The sequence below is a fragment of the Lichenostomus cassidix genome, chromosome 7, assembly GCF_008360975.1.
Source record: "Lichenostomus cassidix isolate B80296 chromosome 7, HeHo_3.0, whole genome shotgun sequence".
Classification (NCBI taxonomy): Eukaryota; Metazoa; Chordata; class Aves; order Passeriformes; family Meliphagidae; genus Lichenostomus; species Lichenostomus cassidix.
The window spans coordinates 18,485,000-18,507,304 of NC_139488.1; the positions used below are offsets into that span (position 1 = coordinate 18,485,000).

At 36.5% G+C, this 22,305-nt stretch overlaps 1 protein-coding gene across 4 annotated transcripts in view; it reads right to left on the bottom strand.

The window, feature by feature from the left end:
• UBR3 (ubiquitin protein ligase E3 component n-recognin 3) overlaps positions 1–22,305 on the bottom strand; it is a 103,092-nt gene that overhangs the window by 60,545 nt on the left and 20,242 nt on the right. For all 4 annotated transcript variants that reach the window (XM_085066500.1, XM_085066496.1, XM_085066499.1 and 1 more), the window contains exons 7-20: positions 20,614–20,744; positions 15,249–15,477; positions 12,471–12,650; positions 11,630–11,763; positions 9,874–9,960; positions 9,214–9,279; positions 9,036–9,125; positions 7,529–7,657; positions 7,379–7,431; positions 6,629–6,762; positions 6,069–6,156; positions 4,550–4,689; positions 1,381–1,477; positions 808–949 (exon numbers count right to left, since the gene is read on the bottom strand). In XM_085066500.1, the coding sequence (XP_084922626.1) occupies positions 808–949; positions 1,381–1,477; positions 4,550–4,689; positions 6,069–6,156; positions 6,629–6,762; positions 7,379–7,431; positions 7,529–7,657; positions 9,036–9,125; positions 9,214–9,279; positions 9,874–9,960; positions 11,630–11,763; positions 12,471–12,650; positions 15,249–15,477; positions 20,614–20,744 (1,700 nt within the window). The remainder of the gene's footprint in view (positions 1–807; positions 950–1,380; positions 1,478–4,549; positions 4,690–6,068; positions 6,157–6,628; positions 6,763–7,378; positions 7,432–7,528; positions 7,658–9,035; positions 9,126–9,213; positions 9,280–9,873; positions 9,961–11,629; positions 11,764–12,470; positions 12,651–15,248; positions 15,478–20,613; positions 20,745–22,305) is intronic.

Here is a 22,305-nt window from a genome sequence, read left to right on the forward strand (position 1 = left end):
AGAACAAAAGGAAATTAAAAAGAGAATTTAATTAAATTAAAGAGAATTTAATTTAAATTAAAAGAGAACAAAAGGAAAAGTCTGGCCAGGAAAAACACTACTCAAACAAACCACTTTTTATAGTCCCTCATCTGCCTCTGCAGCACACTTTGCTTTGAAAACACTTGCTAAATACAAAGACAGATTCAAAGTCCATTTTCTGATGAATGGACTTTTCAAAAAGGATGTGCTTCTCTTGAAAGACAGCAGCCAACTATCAAAGATAAAACCAAACATAACTTAACAGCACCAATTAGCCCTGAAAACCAATTGCTGTAACGTTATCAAAAGCCAGAATGTACTCGGGAAGTGATGTTAGAAACAACTGCAGTTTTGAGACTTATTTGACATTGAGGATCTAAAGCCATCAAAGTTGTGTATTTTTGAACAGGCGCTGCTGATGCCTTAAAATTCTGCAATAGGAGTCAAAGGAACACTACGCATACCACTGTGCTCCCTGAAACCACCAAGGAAGAACAATTTGAATGGCAACTCTGATGGTTAAGATAATGTTCTTCAGAGTAGAACAGGATCATTCATTCACTTGGGTACTGACTTAAGAGTGTGGATATATGAAAGAATCCTTCGTGAAATAATCAAAGTGGTAGGAAAAAACTCATACTAGACTTAAAAAATAAAACCAAAACCAAAAACATTACATAAAATTGAACCTGACTACTCCAAATAAACTTTAAAAATCATGCTTCTAAGAACTTTTGTAAAAACATGGAAATAAACCACTGCACTTAATGAGAACCATGACTATACCTTGTAAAGAAGTGTGAAGAGCACGATGTGCAGGGTTTTACAGTGCAAAAGCTTTATGAGACCTCTATAACTTGGGTGTAGTGGTGTTCTCTTCTTGTAAGGAGGCCATGGATTCCCAGGGAATTTGCCACTTTGCTTTAAACTGTTGAAACAAATGTTAAATGTTGAAACTACTGTTAAACACTGCAATAATGTAGACACCTGCCACTGCTATAGATAAACTTCACTTGGTGTACCTAAGAGGAAACTAAACAAAAAAAGATAATACTCCTTCAAGTAAGCTATAACTGATATTTAAACAATCTCTTTGGTTAAGTATTTTATCTGTGATGACATTTACTACTTTGTCTGTGGCCCTTCAGATGTATTTTTAAATATTTATGGAAGAGTAGCAGGCTAAGATATCCAAAACCCTGATATTGCTTGTAAATTTATAGACTATTTGCTCAAGAACAAATCTAGGGCTTGAAAACATTGAGAAAGTGATTAGCATTACCAGGCAGTGAAAACAAAAAGATTGTTGTGGAATGAGCAACAATATGATGTTGCATTTCTAAAAATGATCCAACTTACAATGCTGTGTATCTGTCCATTGCAGACTGCACATCTCTACGGTAAACTGTTCGAAGTATTACCATGACAGGGTCAAACTCCTTATCCCAGACTTCAGCTGTTGTTCAAAAGAAATTACATGTTAACATTCTCTTTAAAGACCTTACCACTTATTCTAGATTTTGTTCTTAACTAGCTTTAATTATGTCACTTTTATTATTTATTTTTTCCTGGCAAACTACAGCAATTTGAAATAATTCTTACTAATAATACTTTCTATATTAATAATTACCAATATTTATCAAAATAGAAAAATATTTTGGTGACATTTTTATTGGTTTCAAAACAAAAAAATAAAGCAATCCCCAAAATATATTTTTTGTAAGTCTCTCGGTTTGCTCTTTTTCATTTCCGAGTACACGTAAGAAAGCTTTACATTATTTTTCACTTGGTACATGATAAACACAAACCCTCTTGAAAGTAGGAAGTAAAGACTGTGGGGCAGTTAGCAGGTAGATGATATTTGATCATTAAGTGTAGTGAACAAAACTGCTAGAACAACACAGTTTTTTGTTCAGCATCAAAAATGGTCAAGCTTTGTATCACATAATATTTACAATCAATCTTTTACAAATATGCCTCTGTTTTATAACTAACATCTCTGCATTCTTTCAGCATTAAAATCTTAGTTACATCTGTTTAATTTAGTAACTCTAAAGTGACACCCCAAGTGGCTTTTCAGAGCAATCACAAACAGAAAAGTCTAAACAGTTTATAAAAATATCCCATTTGACGGTCTTTTTTTTTTCCTATTTCCAAGTTATTAAAAAACAAAACTAAATTTCAATCTAAAGCCAAATGAAGACTTTAATTCTATGAGGTATTTTGAAGTGTTTAGCTCTCATAACACAAACAAGTGAAGGAAAGATTCCATGACCCTAAAACGAAGAAACCGAGCGGATACAGAATTTTAGCTCCACCAGCAGGCGTAACACAACACAAGTGCTTACAACATTCTTCAAAGTTTCCACAGGCAGAAATAAGCAGCTTTACCACATTTCTGAGGTTAATTTTTCCCAGGCAGGAAGACAAGTGCCTATACTTCTATCCAGTGGTCTGTCCTCTATATATTAACCCCTGCTAAGGTTAGCAGTTTTACAGATATCCTCATAGACTGCTGAGAGAGAGCACTTAGCAAAGTGTCCATTATGTATGAAATATGATCAAATTTAGCTTGTGAAAAAACCCATTTTTTCTGCCCAGAATTTAGTACTGCAGTCTGAAACACACATCAAGCTTGTTTGGGCTGCTAATACATAATGAGTAAAAAGGACTGAATGAGCCATACAATGAATACTGGAAATGCACACACAGCTCATCTCCAGCACACAAACCTACAAAGTGCAGAAAGAACCTGGTTTTGGAAATTGGTTTGGGTTGTCTTTGTTTTTTTTACATGATGGTTAATGGAAGCAAAATCTAGGGATCTACGAACATAAAGTAGATTCCACCCCCCTCAAATTTAGGGAAACAAGGGATTAGAGGATTAGAGGGAATGGATCTGATCATGACTTGCTTTAACTGTGACAGGCCACAAACTACAATTCGTAAAGGCAAAGGGTTTGAGAACCTATACAGTCTTACGAAGAATATGAACACTTAAGAGGGTAAAGAAAGCCCCGTCAGCTTTTAGTCCTGCAGAAGATTTTTCAGCTTTTATTACTTTAAGAAAAAGGGAAGCTGCATAGTGTTATAAATCACTTCAGTATTCACTGCTACAGATGAGATACTTAACACAGTTTACCTCTGGAATAAATTGTTTACCTAAGTTAAAAAAAAAAAAATAGATACAAAGAACTTCCAGACACCACAATCTAGCACTAGATTCCCTAAATATAAAGTGCTATAATTAAAAACAGCATAATCCACCTCTTCGTCCTTCACAGTGTGTTATGAAAAAGACCAGCATGTCATGAGCTCCAGAAACTGGACATGACATGAAGAAATGTAGTTTACATAACATTAAAATAAAATTATTTCAGATACATAGGTGTTAACCTGCCTAATTACACATTCACGAACCAGGATTAATCAATTCCCAAAATTTTGGTTTCCCAAAATTACTTCACTAGTTGTTGATTTGTATAGCAGAGCTTTACTGACACTTCAGTGTCCCAGTACAAAAACTGGTAAACAAGTTATTACAATATTAGTACCTACATTAACCACCACCCCCCAAAACAATTCACAACATATTATAAACCAAATGGTTTCAAAATTGTCAGACCCTAACCTTCCCAGTTCTCAAGGAAGGTATGCAGGGGAGGAAGGAGTTAATCCCTCTTCAGCTTTGCCATTAGCCTGAAGCACAACCAGAGCACATGGAGCATTTCAGATTTCTACAGGCTTATCTGCTCAGTGACAGGAAACAGTAATGGAACACTGAGTTCTTAAATTCTTTCTCTCCTTTGATATACCAATGCTGTGTTGAGTCCAATTTAGATGACAAGCTGGTCAGGGAAAGAAACTTGTCATTTTGTTACTGTATGCATAAGAGAATTATAGAACAATATTCTATAACAAGTCTAGCCTGAACTTTTTTCTAGACCCTCACTACTGACTGTGAAAAATGTCACAGGATACTAATACAGTTAAGCAACATAAAATAAGGAAGCATGTGTCATGGTATCTTTAATAATCAAAAGGTGGAGAAGTTCAAAGAAAGTATCTTTGCAATTGACATTTCACTGGTGCAAACAGTTCTAAATGCTACTAAATATACATCAGATTTAGATTTATTTAAATCACATTAATAATTAAGTACGCACATCAGTAAAATACATATAAGATCATTTTTTAGTTCTACATTTTCCTTTGCTTTCTGAGGGTACCTAATTAATATGAGAAGATCATTTTCCTTCTAGACCAAAATCTATTTCTTAAAGACTATTGATGGTCTTTAGCAATGCTCTTAAGTATTAGCAACAGACAATAATGAAAAATTCAAACAAGTTTTGTGGGGTTTTGGTGGTGGTGGTAGGTTTGGCTTTCTTGTGGGGAGGATGGGGTGGTAGGTTGGATTTGAGTTTTGGGTTTTTTAAGGGAAAAAAAATGCACTACAACAAAACCAAACACCTCAGTTAGACATCTTACCAATGAGTATGTTGCAAGAGAACACTGATTACCATACCTTTAGGTGTATACATTCCTTGTTGCATGGAACCTCCAGGTTCAAAAACAGGGGCTTTAAAGTCAGCAACTGCTGACAGGACCGATTCAAAGCTTAAGCTTCCTGGAATAATACCACTTTTAGGATTAGGGTTTTCTGGAATGTAATGTTTGTGTTAAGGAAAGCAAAGTTAACTTAGTTGCAGGACACAGCATTTCACTCCCCTCTGAACATTTTCAGTCAGTCATTTCAGACCACATCTCAGCAGTGCTCTGTGCTTACCACAAGAGGTCTGTATGCTCCAGCTGCTAGGAACAGTAACTGCTACTGAGGAGAATCTAAGCCTCCTAGCTAGGACATTAAACATTTTAGAGCAAGATTTGCTACATGCTTGGCTCAAGACATTAGTACTTAATGAGAAATAAAAACCACTATCTGTAGTGTGTATAAAGTTTCTGTAATTGCCTTTATGTACAAACACTTTGTCTCTCTTCATAGGGAGAATATTTTGCACTTACAGCTAAGTGCAGAAAAAGCAAGCAAATAGTCCAGGATCCATAAACACAGTATGTAATTCTGTATCTTGGATTGGATAATTCTGCTTTTTGGTAGCAATACTTAACTGACCTATTGGCATTACTCTAAAACACAAGCAGCACAAGTAAGTAAACTTTTGCTTACTGATGATTGCTTATATAAATGATTCACTTATTTTACATAGTTAAGTCATTCACTTAAGTGAATTGTTCTAAGTAATCACTTATTTTACATACTTAAGGGACTGAGTAATTAGATCATACAATAATAATTAATAGTTCCTATTATGCATTTGTTACTAACAATCTCATCCTTTCCTATCATTGTATTCCTAATATTTTTGCTCAGCGTCTACCCCTGGACTGCAAGGTCTTTTATGCATCCATGACAAGCTTCTTAATTTGCCTACACAGCCTAGGGCTGATAGCAGCAAAACTTGTGTATTTGTAGTCAGCTGCCCTACATACATACATGAACTGTATGCCTGCGCAGAGGGACTTCTTAGAGTTTGCTATTCTTTCCCTGTAACACACACACTTCACTCCAATGTCAAAGCAACATGCAGGATTGCTATTATTTGCATTTTCAGCTATTGATAGTAAAAGGCAATATAATGTAGAGTGACTTCTTTTTATGCTGGCATAAACTTAAGAAAAATCCAAGGTTCAAATCCAGATAAATGTGACACTTGGCTACTTTCCACAATGTCATTGGAAAACACACTTTTTACCTCACACGTAAAAGATTTCTGAAGTGTTAGAAAAATAATAAAAATACCCATATGGCATTTGGTATCAAAATTAATTTAAACTATTAAAAAGTATTGCATTTATTGTAAGAAAAACCAAAATTGGAGCAAATGCCTTTGCTAGTAAGTATATGCAAACACACCTTCACACAGGTTTTTAAATTATGTAAACTAAAACCTTGTTGTTCAAGCCTCGCTACTATCCAGGCACCTGTCATTCTCATTCATGCACATTAGTTAATATATTCCAAGGATATGAGATCCAATAATGAACTGTGTGTCCTGTCATTCATACAGAGTTGGGCTACCATCTCCGCTCTGAGGATCTCATCATCTGTCATTCCTAGATCAATGAAATGTAAAAAGCTGTTAAAGTAGCATGATTTTAAAACACACAGTTTTCACTTGACATTAAAAGCGTGTCAAACACAAATTAAGTAATGATACAGTGCTATAAAAATACAGGAGAAAAAAAGGGAGGCGTGCAAATGTTATGAAAGGCACAATCTCAATCAAAAAATACAAGTACGAACTCAAACTGCTGTCTCTCTGGAAAAGATACAGAATCTTCATGTGATCACCTACACAAATCACCCACTTCCATTAAATAAAATTTTCTCAATTTCTATATATTATATCTATTTCTACTTCATAAGGGATTAAAATTCAGTTACTGGCAAAGACAAAGCCAAGTGTTGAATGTTTTAAGTTACTCTATGGTCAAACAGCTTTAAGACAGCTACTAAGTGCTGAATATAAATGAAGGAGTAATAATGTTATTTACATACCAGTATTCCTAAAGCAGTGACTCTTACCTAAATGTAAACGAAGACTTAACAAAAGGACCAAAAATGTTAAGGCTCCTTCCAGCATGGACCTTTCATGCTCTGAGTCAAGAACTGTATTTTGATGCTGTGATGCCATCGTTAACAGATCCACCACCTTAAATCTACACAGCAAACAGTAAAGTCAGAAACATCATTCTCTAACATTAAAACACCAATGTGAAATGTACTGAGAAACTCAGGATAGCACTCACAACAACTTAAAATGAAATACAAAAGCCCAAATGAAAATCCTCTTCTTTTCAAATTTCAATTTTCATTTAACTATCTATGGAATGTGCTATAGTGATACTCATTCCACATGAAAACACCTTATATTTATCAACATATAAAAACTAATGCATATTAATCAGTTTTCAAACCCTGATTTTTTTTTCCAGAAAAGCAAACATCCTGTGTCTCTTACTATTGCAGCTCTATTTATCTACTTCTTCAGGACAGAGTATCCTACCACATGAATATGTATGAAACTTAAAAACCCTAAAGATGCTCAGAAAATAAATATCTGAAGCTTCCCTACTGTACTGTAAATCAAAAGTCAATGCTGTTTAAAATCAAGAGGTACCTCTTTCAGTAGAGCCCTTAGGTAAGTGCTAGTTTTGGCTAGTTGTACCACTGAAGATTTGTTATGTATCAGATATGCAATTTTTCTATTACATGCCATAAATTACTCAACAGCTTGTGCAACATTGAACAACAGCATTCATCTTTTAGTCCTACCTTTCAAAAACAGATGAAATAAAATAATCTGGGTCCAGCCTAGAGGCACAGACCTGTAGAAATAGAGTAAATTATTTTTATTAAATTAATTCTATTCAATAGTTTGCTGGTAAATAATATTGGCTTGGCTTCTCAGAAAACATAACTTACTTGCAGCAGATAAATGTCAGGATCAATCATTGAATTGCAGAAATGAGATTGCACATAAGTCATGGCCTGTCCTTTAATTTGTAGACCATTTCTAACCCACATATTGCTGTGAATTTCAGAAAGACTTGCCTGTTCAGGGAAAACAAAGTTATAAACATTTCAGGGATGTTCAGCTACTCAGTTCAATGTTAGCAGATCATCAGTATATTATCACAGGAAAATAGAAATCATAGAACAGTTTGGATTGGAAGGGACCTTAAAGATTTCCAACCCCTCTGTGCCATGGGTAAGGACACCTTCCACTAGACCAGGTTCCTTAAAGCCCCTTTCACCCTGGCCTTGAACACCTGGGATGGGGCAACCATGACTTTTCTGGGCAACCTGTTCTAGTATCTCACTACCTTCACAGTAAAGAATGCCTTTGTGATAGCTCATCTCTATTTCAGTTTAAAGCCATTAAACTCTGTTTCAGTTTAAAGCCATAGCCCCTTGTCTTGCACTACACATCATTGTAAAAAGTCCCTCTGTGGCTTTTGTGGAGAGTCATAGAATTGTCTGGATAGGAAAGGACTTTTAAAGGTCATCTAGTCCAACTCCCCCTTCAAGATGAGGGACATCTTCAAATAGGACAGGTTGCTCAGAGCCCCATCCAATCTAACCCTGGATGTTCCCAGCGATGGGGCATCTACCACTTCCATGGGCAACCTGCTCCTGTGTTTTACCATCCTGACAGTAAAAAAGGTACCATAGGTAATCTAGATCAACCTACTTCAGTTTAAACTCACTACCCTTGTTCTATTGCAACAGGCCTGCTTTGTCCCCAGCTCTCTCTAAGGTCTCCTCAGAGCCTTCTCTTCTCGAGGCTGAACAATGCCAATTCTCTCAGTCTGTCTTCATAACAGAGGAGCTCCAGCCCTCTCATCATTTTATTCATTATCATTACACATATGCGTACACATGTGTACGACTTCATAAACGTTCTTATACTACTTTACTTCTCCTGGAGAGTGAGAGATGAAAAGAACCACTGCAAGTTTATGAAACAGATACCATACTTTGATATGAGAGCACACTTCAGGCAATGAAAATTATCAAAGACAAAAAATTGATTTCTACATGTATAAATCATATACATGTATTGTCCATTAAAATCTTGAAACGTACTCCAAATGAAGGCATCATGGAACCAAAATGAACCAAAAATTAAGGCATCACAGTTAAAAGGTGTCAACCTGTACTCCATTCTATCAACATTAAAATTCTATCTTTCAAAGGAGTGGTTCTTCCTACCATTTTGGAAGTGCTATAGTGAATATTATTATTATTATATGCTTCTCAGAGTATGATAGCTAATGCCACATTTTTAATTTTGGAAATAGGAAGGGAAAAAAAAAGATGTTACCCTAACTACTTGGTAGATTCTAGTTATTATTGTCACATATTGCTTATTTTTATATTCCACAATTAAGACATACTTTCTATTGTTAAGTTAGATATCTGCTCATACCTGAATCTGAAGTGGATGAATCATTAGTTTCATCAGCATCTCCTGATCTGGCAAGATAGTATCCAGATCTAGTTCTTGGCATTTAACAGCCTAGAAACAAAAGCAAGCACACGCTGTACTGAATGATCACATTCAACAGGGAATTTCCATCTTCTGTAAAACTACAACATGTGCTTACCTTACTTAAAAACATGGCAAAGTAACGGTGCAGTGGCAAATGAAAAGTAACTTGGTTAGGTGCTGGCTGAAAGTAAAATAAAGGGTTTTAATAAAATATATAGAAAAAACCAAACATACAGATGTCTTTGGCACAACCACCAAGAACAGTATCTTACATGTCTTCATTTGACGGACTTACTAACCTAGAAGTACTTCATTCCCCTGTCTTTCTGATTATTCAGACATCTTCCTCAGACAGTTGTAATTAATCTCCTATTGAATCCCCAGAAACTAATGGCACTCTGTGTTGACTGAAGTACTGCCTGCCAAGTTGCAAAGCTGCTCCCCATTTCCATAGCAGAAGAGAACTTCTGTTTTGCCACTGCTTCATTCAGCTCTTCATTCAGCATACCGATAGCACTGCTTTTAAAACTCACACACCTAAGCTTGTACCCACAAATCTAAATCACCAAGAATCTACAAACAAAATAAAGGATCCTAGGACATAACATCGTAGGTATTAACTACAAACTATGATTTCAGTAAAATCACTTTGATTGATCCCTACCTTGATTAGCCACTTGATTTAGGGGAGGGGGCTGGGCATAGGGAGTTTATCACATCTGTAATTTAATCAGATTTTTACAGTACTTTGCTTACATTCACTAAGGATATTTACCTCATCTACAAAGTTGATTGCATCAAACCAGTCCTGAAGCGCTTCAAGGCAGTATCTGACAACATTGCGTGTGTATTCTTGTGTTTCCTGCAGTTAACAGAAACCAGCATACTATATAAGCCAAAACAGTTTTAAGTGTCATTGTTTTCCTACTACGAATAAATACAATTATTTCAAGAATATTTTTACAGCACACAGAAACATTAAGGCTGGAAAAGACCTCCAAGAGCACTGACTGAACCATACGGTGTCAACTACACCACAGCACTAAGTGCCAGGTCCAGTTGTTTCTTGAACACTTCAAGGGATGGGAACTCTACCACTTCCCTGGGTAGTCCATTTCAATGCTTAATCACCCTTTCCATGAAGAAATTCTTCCTGTTGTCCAGTGTGAACCTCCTCTGGTGCAGCCTGATACACTTTTTCTCTTGTCCCGTTGCTGGTTACCTGTGAGAAGAAGCCAACTCCAACCTGGCACTGCCCTCCTTCCAGGGAATCGTGGAGAGCGATAATGTCTCCCTGAGCCTCCTGCAGGCTGAACACCCCCAGCTCCCTCAGCCACTCCTCATACGACTCACTCTCTAGACCCTTCACCAGCTTCGCTGCCCTTCTCTGGACACACTGCAGCACCTCAAAGCCCTTCTTGTACTAAGGGGCCCAGAACTGAACACAGGATTTGAGATGCAGCCTCACCAGTGCCAAGCACAGAGGGGCAATCCCTGCCCTGCTCCTGCTGGCCACACTATTTTTGATAGAGGCCAGGATGCCATTAGCTGTCTTCATGGCTCACATTCGGCTGGCTGTCAACCAGGTCCTCTTTTGCCAGACCACTTTCCAGCCACTCTGCCCCCAGCCTGTGGTGCTGCCTGAGGTTGTTCTGACACAAGTGCATGACCAGGTGCTTCACCTTACTGAACCTCAGGCAACTGGCCTTGACCCATCAATCCAACCTGTCCAGATCCCTCCGCAGAGCCTTCCCGCCCTCCAGCAGATCAACACTCCTGCCCTACTTAGTGTCATCTGGGAATCAACTGCGGGACCACTTGATCCCCTCATCCAGATCATCAGTAAAGATACCAAGCAGAACTGACCCAAACACTGAGCCTTGGAGAAGCCCACTAGTGACTGGCCACCAATACAGTCTGAGTCCTTCTCATATGGAAATTAGTAAGCATTAGGACTGTTTCACTGTTTCTCTAAAGGATGAGCACTCCAGTGGAGGGAATTAAGGCACCTTCAGAACAGTCAGCTGGTCCCAGTGCCTACCGTTGTTTTATTTATCCATTTACTACTACTCCCAATTTAGAGCTGTAAGCACAAAAAAATACCTTTCCATGCAACCAAAAAGGATAGCCCCATCATAATGAAGCGTCTACTCACAGACACAGGCAACATTAAAATCACATTAGGACGACTTATACATCTCTATTCCCACTGAACAAAGCCAGAATGACACAGACACATCTATCAAGTTCTTCATTAGATTAGAAGTCATTCTATATCTACAGCCATATGAAATGACTGCACTCACCTGAACTTGTAGTCCCTGTACTAGAGACAATAAATTACGTACAAGCATGAATTCTATACTCACTCTACACAGAATCTGAGTTGACTGGAGTTTTATTTCATTTAAATAGACAAAGACAGCAAAATCTAAGTTTTTTCAAACAAAAAACAGACCTTTCAGGTTTGAGAATTCTAGAATAAGTCATGAATAAAACCAAGAATAATGACAGGGAAATGTTAGCCTTACCCTAACTTTGCAGTGTGACAGAAGACCCCACATTGGCTGTGCACAGGCTTCCAGCTCAGCAGCAAAGGCAGCATAGTATGTCTGCGATTCAAACTCCACATGCTCATTTAATTCTCGTTTATTTAAATTCATACCTTCAAAGATTTAAGCAGAGTTATACAACCCAAGATTTAACTAGGGCTAAATGGAATGCAGTATTTTTAGTATTATGCATTTACACACCTCTAAAAACAACTTTAACTAAGTGTAAGAACGTATTTTATATAGCAGCAGAATATTTGATAAAATACTGGAAGAAGAAACAAAGTTCAACAGAAATAAACCAGAAAAAAGACTAGCTAGTAACTGCAGCCCTTGCTGTTCAGGGTACACTAATTTCTACTTTGAATGCCACTTAGTCAATCGTAACATCTGAATGTTGGTCTTCTTTCTAAATAGAACACTTATCAGTATTGAGAAGCTTACCATTTTAAAATATAGAAACACTTAGAAAAAGATCCACATGTATTAGATTAATTTCCCATATATATAAATTTAGAACGTAACCAGTAAAACAGTTTGCTTTACAGTTATGATCTGTACTTTAAGTACAACCTCAGAATTCTTGCACCATGAATCTCAGTCGACTAAGTGTGGTGTGCCTGATCTTCAAATACTTCACATAAGACAAAGACCAGTTAGATATTTTTGTAATCTGTTTTCTGTTCTCTTCAAGAAATACAATCTTAGGGGAATACTAATAAATTAAATATTTACATACAGCATTGTGCGGATTTTGCTACTGTGAACATTAAGCTGTCTTAACATCCTTGTATTAGTACTGATTATAAAAGACACATACCTTGAAAAAATGATACAAAATTCATCCATGTTACCAAAAGACCATGATCTTCCAAAAATTTCTTTGCCACACTTTGGTGTGAAAGTATGTTTATAAAATCACTAACCAGGGGCCAGTAAGTATTATTCTTCAGTAGTGCTTCCCCACAATTCACCACAACATGTAAACTATTCTCTTCATCTAGATTTAAAAAAGAAAAAACCAAAATAAAAGGAGAAGACAAAGGAATTTTTATTATTTATTAGAAGTTACAAAATAAAGCAAAAATAAAAATTAGGATGTACTGTAATGCTGTGGTCAGACACACACACAGAGAAAACTGCAGAAAAGAAAAACTATTCTTCTGTGGTACCAGAGGCTGTTTTTGCATAATGGACTCAACAACACAGATGCCACTCAGCAGGAGTCACTTATACTTTGAATGGAATCACAACCTTCAGAAAGCAACACATTAGTAAAATCATCCCATCTATGCCTCTTTCAATACTTTCAAGAAGTATAAAAAGACCAAACAATACAATTCCTATTACAAACACCTGAAGTTTACTTTGAATTTGACATACCCCTAGTAACCAAGGTACCTCACAGCCTTCAAGAACAAACCTGGTGATCAAAACCTACACTGGCATGTTGAGTCTGAGAAGAGCAGAGCAAAGCATTCTTCTCCCATATAAAGTTCATTAGGAGCAAAGTCCTGATAGAGAGGAAAAAATTCTCCAAGAACATACAGATATAAATCTTCCCAGGGAGCCAGTTTTTATCATCTGCATCTACATTTCCACCCTTCATCCTTTCACACTACATGTGAGAGAGCTAAGGTGAGTTAGTAAAACTTATGAAGTTGGTATCAACACAGGCCAACTGTTTCATTAAAACAGTTTCTCCACAAACACCCTTAGGGAACTGTATATTTTAAATAGGTGTCAACTGTTCAAAAGACTATTAGGATCTGTAAGCAATGCAAATTAAACAAGCTATAGCACACACAATTCCTGTTCCATGTTCTTCTTGCTCCCTTCAAACACGCTTTCTCCACCTATCCATTAGCTGGATTTGTAAATTTTGTCTCATTCAGATACTAAACAACCTATTGTTTAGAGTAGCTGCACAAACAGAATTCTTCTTAATTTATCTCACCAGCACAGACTTTTCACTATTTCTCTCATTAAAGAGATCACTTGAACTGAACACAATATCAAAGCCCAAAGAACTGCAGAAGAAGACCACCGAGAATATGAGAGGGCAAAACACGAATAATGTATTTCATTATTTCTTTTCTGTCCATTTACAGTATGCCCAACCTTTCATATATAAAGCAGTGAGTGGGAGACATTGTGAAATATTGAAAAGTACCAAACATATCCCAGTAGTAGACTGGGATTAGTAGACTTGAAATTAGACTTGAAAGTAGACTTGAAATTATTAGGTTTACTGCTGAACTCAATGACCAACCTAAAAGATTCTATATTTCTATAGTGGTGTCTTAGCTAAGAGAAGTCACTGGTGCTGGGAAGAGAGAAAAGGAAACAGTGGAATAGCTGCTCCAAGGGTAAGTCTTCTCTCACACATCTATCACAAATATATCTAACAATATTTAATTTACCAGCTCCACATTACATCCATTAATTACCACAAAACTTCTTCAGAAAATGACTAATCACAGTCACAGCCTTTTTCTGCTTGACTGCAATTCTGACCCATTACACAACGTGATCATCATGCTAGCAAAAAGTAACATTCAAAAGATGCTTAGAAGTAGATTTAAATAGTGCCATTCCAACAATGGCACTGACTTAGCAAAAATCACTTGATATACAAACTGTTAAATATTCAGAATTCTTCTTTTAATACTATAAAGCAATCTATGTAGGGCAACAGAAAAATGTTTCATACTGAAATGCTGCTGAACGAGGGCACCCTTGATAGCTAGACGAGTGAGGATTTCCCATTTCTGCACAGTCATTTTTGTTTAGGCTATGGAGTGGACTCTGAGACAAAGGATACTTCAGGCAAAAAAAAAAAAAAACAGTTTCATACAGAAATTCATGATACTTATTTAGCAGCACCACTCAGCCTGTCTAGGGAGTCCTTCCAGATTCAAACTAGGATAAAAAGGGCTGGGAGGTCTCCAGTCTATTAGACACTTAGAAGTGTGAATGACAAAAGTCAGCAAGATTCAGTTGTGCCATTTTCATATAAGGACAGGCAAAACAAGAAGGGCGAATATAGGACAGCTGTCTTCACTTAAAGAAGTTATAAGTCTACCCCAGCCAAATTCAAACAGCCACTCTGTCAGGTTGATCAAATTACTATATTTACAAAGTATTAAATTCTTCTCCACTCATAATATCAAATTTTATTGCAGCAATCACAGGTTTTAAAAGCTAAAACAATTTTAAATACTGCACATAGCTTGTAAAATTATTTGAAAGTATTTCTTAAATTAATAATTTGCATACGTAAGTTTTCATTCAAATAGTTGTTTATGCACTTTATACGACAAATTAAGTACTTGCAAGGTAATACTCTGCATTCTAAACTATGTAATATTCTGATTTAAAAAAACCCTACAAACCAAAGGATTAAATATTAGTATCACACTTGACAACTACCTTTATATTTCAAGGGAATTTTGATACTAAGCCTCTACCATATATTGCTAGATCCTGTGCATTTTTGGAAAGGCATCAGAGGGGTAAACTGACTTACCAAGGAAAGACTGAATTTCCTCTATAATCAATTTATTATGCATGGAAAGAAACAAACAACTCAACCTACCTTGCAATTCACTTTTAATAAGGCAACTTTCCATCATGTACAACAGAACAGTGACCATAATATCCAGCAGTTGGCATTCTTCTGTTACTTGGCGTGCTAGTTCTTCATTGCTGAACAACTGAACACTGATATGCACAATTCTATTAGACATTGTGTCTGATTCATGGCTTTTCTTCAGTGTTTTCATAATAAAAGCATAATGCTGAACAAATGTTTTTGTAAAAGCAATCTGCAAATTATAAAGAAATGTTGACATTAATAAGCATCATACAAAAATTGTAGCTTTCTTTCATTATAAAATATTCCTTGTCGAATGTACAATCAACATGTCCTGGGATACATCAGTTGCTCTGACAAGCCAAAATTGATGCCTGTTTTCTAGAAACAGTCCAAATGAAAAGACCTATACATAGGGAGGGGTATCCTAGGCTACTAATTTTATTACGTTTTCCCAGAATCTAATCTTCTCATTCTATATTTTCCACACTAAAAAAAACCCCAAAACCCAAATCAGAAATGTTCAAACAAGGAATATAAGGTCTCAGCATGCCTGTGAAAGCAGTAAAGTTCTAATAATTAATTTATCCTAAATTTGTACATCCTAGAACAGGATGTCCTAAAACGATACACAGCGAACAATGAGTTTAGTAGTGCCTTATAAAGCTGTTTTATCACTTGCAGCCATCTACCTGTGAGTAAGTTTTTCATTTATTGGTCAAGCAAGACATTTCCACACTGACTTTCATTTCTACTATCACAGCATCCTACACTTTTCAAATAAACTTTTAGTGTCTTCCCCTCAATACCAACATAATTAGCCAGGTTTGTTATTCTTCACACAACTGTTTGCAGTTTTTTAAACTAGATCAGTATTTAAATATATTGTATATACATACATTCATCTTAGTACAGTTCTGTGATCCACCCCATTAACCTCAAAATGCATTGCAAATCAACCTTTTGCACTGCATATATGTGAACGTATCTGATAGCTTTGAAATCACTTCTCACTTGGTACTTTAGGTTCTGAATTAACACCATCTGCACTTGCTTGGCTTAGTAAGAAGACAAGCTGGGTATAGACAAAAATTTTCAGATCAAAGTCTAAAAATCCCTTGCCCATTCCTTCTGGAAGTATTAACCTTTCATAAGCATAGAAACAGAAAACTTAAAACTACCCTCTGGCAGCTGAGTTTTCACCAGGCCATAAACAGATCACTACTTTATTTTACCTGCTTTAGACTCAGTGCACTCCTATTTTTATTATGGCATTACCATGTTATTATGACTTAGAAAATACTTCCAAATATAGGATGACATAATGCTGCTGCTGGGCACAGAAACTGCTTCTCCCAGCAAATACCCCCAAAGATAAAGTTGCTGATGCAAAAAAATGGACCAGGAGAATAGGGATATCACTGCAGGAAACACTGCAAGAATATTTAACTTGCCTTCCTTTACCTGGTCCCAGTGATGAAGACCTGTATAATAACTGAAAGTGTGTTCCATATACAGCAGCCAGCAAATGGTAATTGTTTTCAGCTAAAGCCTTCTTGGCACAACATATTCACAATACTTGAGCAAAGTCAATGTGATAGCATTCTGGTATTACAGATATTCCCATCGTATAATTTTCTTTAAGTTAAAAGTGTGAAACAATTTTCATCACTGGCAATAGCACTTATCATCAAGACATTCATAATATTAATGTTAAGCCTCAGACAGAAATGGTGTACCAGCTATTTTAAGAAGTTAGTATATTAATGCTGCTGGTAAAAAAGTATCTTTTGTTTACATATTACTTCTTCACACAGTTTAAATAGGATTTTTGCGTTCTGTCTAGTTCATATCGGCATGCATCAAAATTTTTTGTGCCTCACTCATATACAATAACAAACTTCTGAAAGTACTGCAAATTTGCTCTCAATACAGCATAATGGTAGAGACTCTGTACAACACTTAACCAAAGGAAAGACAGAAGCTTTACTCCTACATTCACTTGCAAGTTAAACAAACAAATAAAACGCTTTCCAATTTTGAAAGGAAGAAACTAAACTGATTCCAGAAGTTAAAAAGCTGAAATACTGTGGTAAACTGCAGTCAGTACATAAAGCCAGCCACAGTAGGCTAAATCAGTCCATCCACATATGCTTTCTTTCGGTGGCCAAAGCTATGTACACTATTAAGGAAAAATACAGAATAGAGCAATAAAGCAATTTTCGTCATAACACGTTTCCATAGTCAGCTTCCAAGCTTTTGCAAGAAATGGTTCCTAAGATAGGTATGCTTTCTGTATATCCAATTATCTTCACTGACTTACTCTCTATGATCTTGAGCAGCTTCTAAATTTCTACCGTAAGGACAAAAAAAAGCTAATTTTTTCAACTGGCCTTTCCTCTTGGTGACCACTCAACAATCCCAGAACTTTTTGGAGACAACCCCGTATTTCACTTAGAACTTACATCCCCCATGTTTATACTCTCAATGCTAAGATGGAAGGTATTTCTGCCAGCTGAATTATGCACTAAAATTAAGGTTCCAATAGAAGAATGTTCACAGAAATTGCAGAACAGCATATCCAGGGTTTAGTGAAGTCCTATTGCTATAATAGGTGCCTCAAGAGTCACTACGGGAGGTGCCTGACAAGGCACCACATTTCTGGTGATTATGTTAGTTGATTCATTATGTCTACCAGATGCTTTTGCATTTTTATAATTCCAATATTCCAGATTTCAGCAAGACTCTGCTCTTGGACGATTTACACTCTTCCATCATCTTCCTGTTTACTGCCAACACATTCTTTGCCTTGTCCTTGGTCATGTGAAGGTCTGTTTCTCTGGCCTTTGCTTTTCCTCTTGTCCACACCATAACACTTTTAATTTCTTGGAAGCTTCAATAAACTTCTCTTCTGCTTTCTTTTTCTTCACTTGTAAGTCTTCCAAGCTTCAAATGTCAGAATGTGCTGGAAGGGATGCCTCAAGCACAAATCTGTAAGGCAAAGACCACACTTTTTGTTGTGCTATCTCTCTCATATGCCAAAGTGGGGAGAGAGGGAAAAGCTAGTTAACCCAGGGTTTTAGCCCACCCCTTTTAACACCTCTTTTCAGTACTGGGAATCCTACAAGGGAAGTTTGTTTTCCTATTTAAAAAAAAAAAAAAAACTATGAAACTGAGATTGCTGGTGGCTCAGTGACTGCTACACAGGGCAATGATGGATTCTAATATGTTTATGCTGGAGGTCAGAGATTTCAACAATTTCAAAGCATACACAGATAGCCAGCTCTGTGGTCTGTGTCTGGCAAGCTCCCTCAGTTTATCAGAAATCCAACCTAGCATAATTCTGCTGATTTAACGAGCCAAATCACCTCACAAAGAATCATATAAACTGCATAATACCAGACACAGAAAAAATTAGAACAGCACATGTGGTGTAGATGGGATGAGAGAAAGCAGAAAGCTGAGAGATCACTTGAAACAGATTATATCCCTAGAGGTATTCCTGTTGTTTAAGAATGCAATATGATTAATCAGCAAACAAGCTTTTCTTTCAAAAAAGCTAAACAGAAGCATGTATGATAAAACATTCTTCTAATTCATCCCAAAATGCTATGATCTCTCTTTTACATGTAAAAGGCAGAGCCGCTCCTTGTAAATTAACCACAGGCGTCACAAACATGTTTAAAATTAATGCAGCATTGACACAGTTTTGCAACAAAGCACAGGTATCTTGCAAAAAAATAGTGTTACTGCCTCCCTAGTACTGCTGTGTGATACATTTCCTGCTCCGAGTTTCCTTACTACTTAAAAATGCCATTTAGACAATCACAGCAACTAAACACAGATTCTAAAAAAAATTCAAATACTTCGTATTTGTGCTTCTAATAAAGCTTTAACATAGGAATTAACTGTTTTAATGGAACACAATATGAAATTGGTAACAAAAAAACCAACCAACCAACTAACTAACCAACCAACCAAGAAGTTTAAAAAAGCTTTCAATCTGAGCACGCAATGGGTAGAAAATGGACTATTTCCAGTTAAAGGTGGCAATCAGTAGAGAGACAAAATACACAGTCATCTCCATTCTAAGTGAAGAAAGATGATGAACACAGCTAAGAAAATCACTGAAGACTGTGGCTCGTTGTCAAAGGAAGAAAGATCCCACAATCATTAAAAGCTGTTTCAATTACATGGTACAGTAAAAAGGGAAACACAGCAACACTTACCAGATTCTTCTGCATGCTGCTAGCAGCTGGGTGTTTTTACAGGCAGGAATTTAGCTGGCAATGGATCAGGAGAACTGGATGTCCATGTGGGTGTCCAAATACCAAGAAGAATTCAAGCTTCATAGCAATGGATCATCAGTTAAGAAGTCCTAATGTCTCCTCATGTATTAGCTGAATCTAAGACCAAGACGAATCTATGCTGGTATCCCAAATCAAAATGGTGTCTTGACATGGACACTGTAGTGCTGAAGACCATATCTTTTTCTTCCTTGCAAGTTATCTTCACGTAATTTGTTTTGATTCAGCAAGGTTTTAAGGGGGCACAGATACAGGGTTGTCCCATTACAAACAGACATTTTTGAAGAAATCTGCATGCCTGGATTTCAGAATTTCTTGATCTTTGCCTCCCAGCAGGGATTGAGAAGGTCCAAAATATTTGCATGGCTCAAGGGTATGACATGATCAGAGCAAAATGTTAAGCCTGATTGCTATGTATACTAGGTCTTGGGACCATGTGGAACAAACAACCAAACCTGGCTGCACACCAAGATTTAAAACAGGAAGATGACATCCAGTCTCCACAACTCCAGGCCAGGAGATACTTGCTATGGACAACTGCAAAACTCTGTAAGGAAGTACCTGGAAGGCTGCCAAAATCACCTAGGGCATAGCTGCAGCAAGAACACTCACACTGTAATGGGCTGTATGGAGAAACCACTGCCTACTACAATAGCTGAAACAGGAATGAAGTCACTGCAATTATTCTCTGGTCATACCACACTACAGAATCATACAGTGCGGATCCACATGTTTTCCGTGATAAAAAACAATTTACAAAGTAAAATAAAATGAAACAAAATCCCACACATGCAAATATGCAATAACAGACAAACAGGAAAATAAACCATGAAACTGAAGTTAATAGTGCTGCTCCAGAATTACCGTTTTGTCCACATTGCTTTTCAATACTGAACACTTTCGAACTTCTAACAAAATACTCAAAACAAAGTAAAAGATCTGTATTATTTTACTGTGTATTTTTCAAACATAGGCATACATGGTCTCATGAAAGGCATAATACATACTAAGTAAGTGAATAAAAAAAGATATTAAGGTTTGAATTAAGTAAGGCCAAGTACCTTATAATCTTGATCTGGTAGCATGTTGAGTAAGAAAGTCACCATCTTCTGTGGAAACTCGTATTTTATTGTCCAAAATAATAATTCTTCTAGAAAACATTTATGCTTCAAAACATCCATGATAGACTGATCTGCATAAAAGGTTGAAGCAGGGCATGTGTAACATAACAATTATTAAAACTAAGAACAACGATAGTGCAGTTGCACTCATATAAAAATGTAGGAACAAAAATCTTAAAACATCTTAGTGCATTATGTATACAATTTTTTTAAACAATGGAAAAATGAACATGACCAACACTGCACAGTGTCAGAGTCTGTAACTATAAAAAGGACCTCCCAGGAAAGCCAGTTAAAGTTTTCAGTACAATTCTAACACACAGTCCAATCTTCATTGATTGCACTGACTCATATCACCTTACTGTAACAGCTGCACTGACTATAATCCATCACAGCAAATTGCACAATATTTACACAACCACTTAACCAAGGGAAACAATATAGACTACCTCTTAACTGAAGTTAAAATATCAAAACAACAAAATGCAACTTATGATTAAATGTTGAGTTCTGTTACCTAAAGAACACTTTACAAAGCTCTAAACAAAATAAATAGAAGCAATAACATCCGTTATTCTTACTTTCAAAGCATTATATGCACTGATTGACCAACCACTAAGTTGTTTGTTGGGGTTTTTTAATAGAAAAATTACCATAACCAGATAATCAGGCACTAGTTCCTGATGGTAGCAGGGGAGACAGTCTCATCTTTCCCCTTTCAACCCATGTCCATTCACTCTGCCCCTTTACTCATGCTGACAGTAGATCCCTGTGGGGGACCTACATCGGAAACAAGTCCAGGATCATTCCATTTTGTCAGCTGTGTTTTCAAGCAGATCAGTTTCCTGACTGCAAAGCTGCAAACTGACCTTTGCTAGAACAAACTGTTCATGAAATTATCACTTGACAGAGCATAAATCGTATTAACTGTTTTTTAAATTAATAAAATGTAAAGACTCTTCATCATCATTTTTCAAGACATTGATTATTTATGCTTTAAAACTACAACACGTAGCATTGACTCCAGTAACACAGGAGGACTAAAGAAGAAAATAAACTACTTCGCTGTATCTAGAAAATAACTACACCTGAGGATATGTGACCACACAAAATCACATATTCCAATAGGAGTGTATGAAGTGCTCCCACCAGCACACAAACAAAAACATTTACACTGAACATCATCTGGCCTAGAAGACTCACATCTTCACTTAAGTGTGACAGCTTTAGAGACTGCACTGGATAGATTTGTGCCTATTGTAAGCAGGATATTTGTGCTCTTCCTAAGCAGGAATTACCTCAATTTTCCATCATTACCAAATGTCAGAAGTTCCCACGGCAAGTAACCAATTTGCCCAGATTTAAATTTTTGGGGCTCTCCTCAAGACTCAAGCAAGCCACAAAAAGGCAAGAATATGTTTTATTCAATATATTCTACAAGCATTGATACAAAAACATTACTTTCACAGAATCATGAAATATTTAAAAATATTATAATATTTTGTAATATTAATTAATATTAAAATATTTTGTAAGGTATTATACCTCATCTACCCAACAAACATATGATGCACATTTACGTTCTTTTCTTCATCTCTTGTTATGAAGTTGCATGTGTGCTTTCACTGCCCA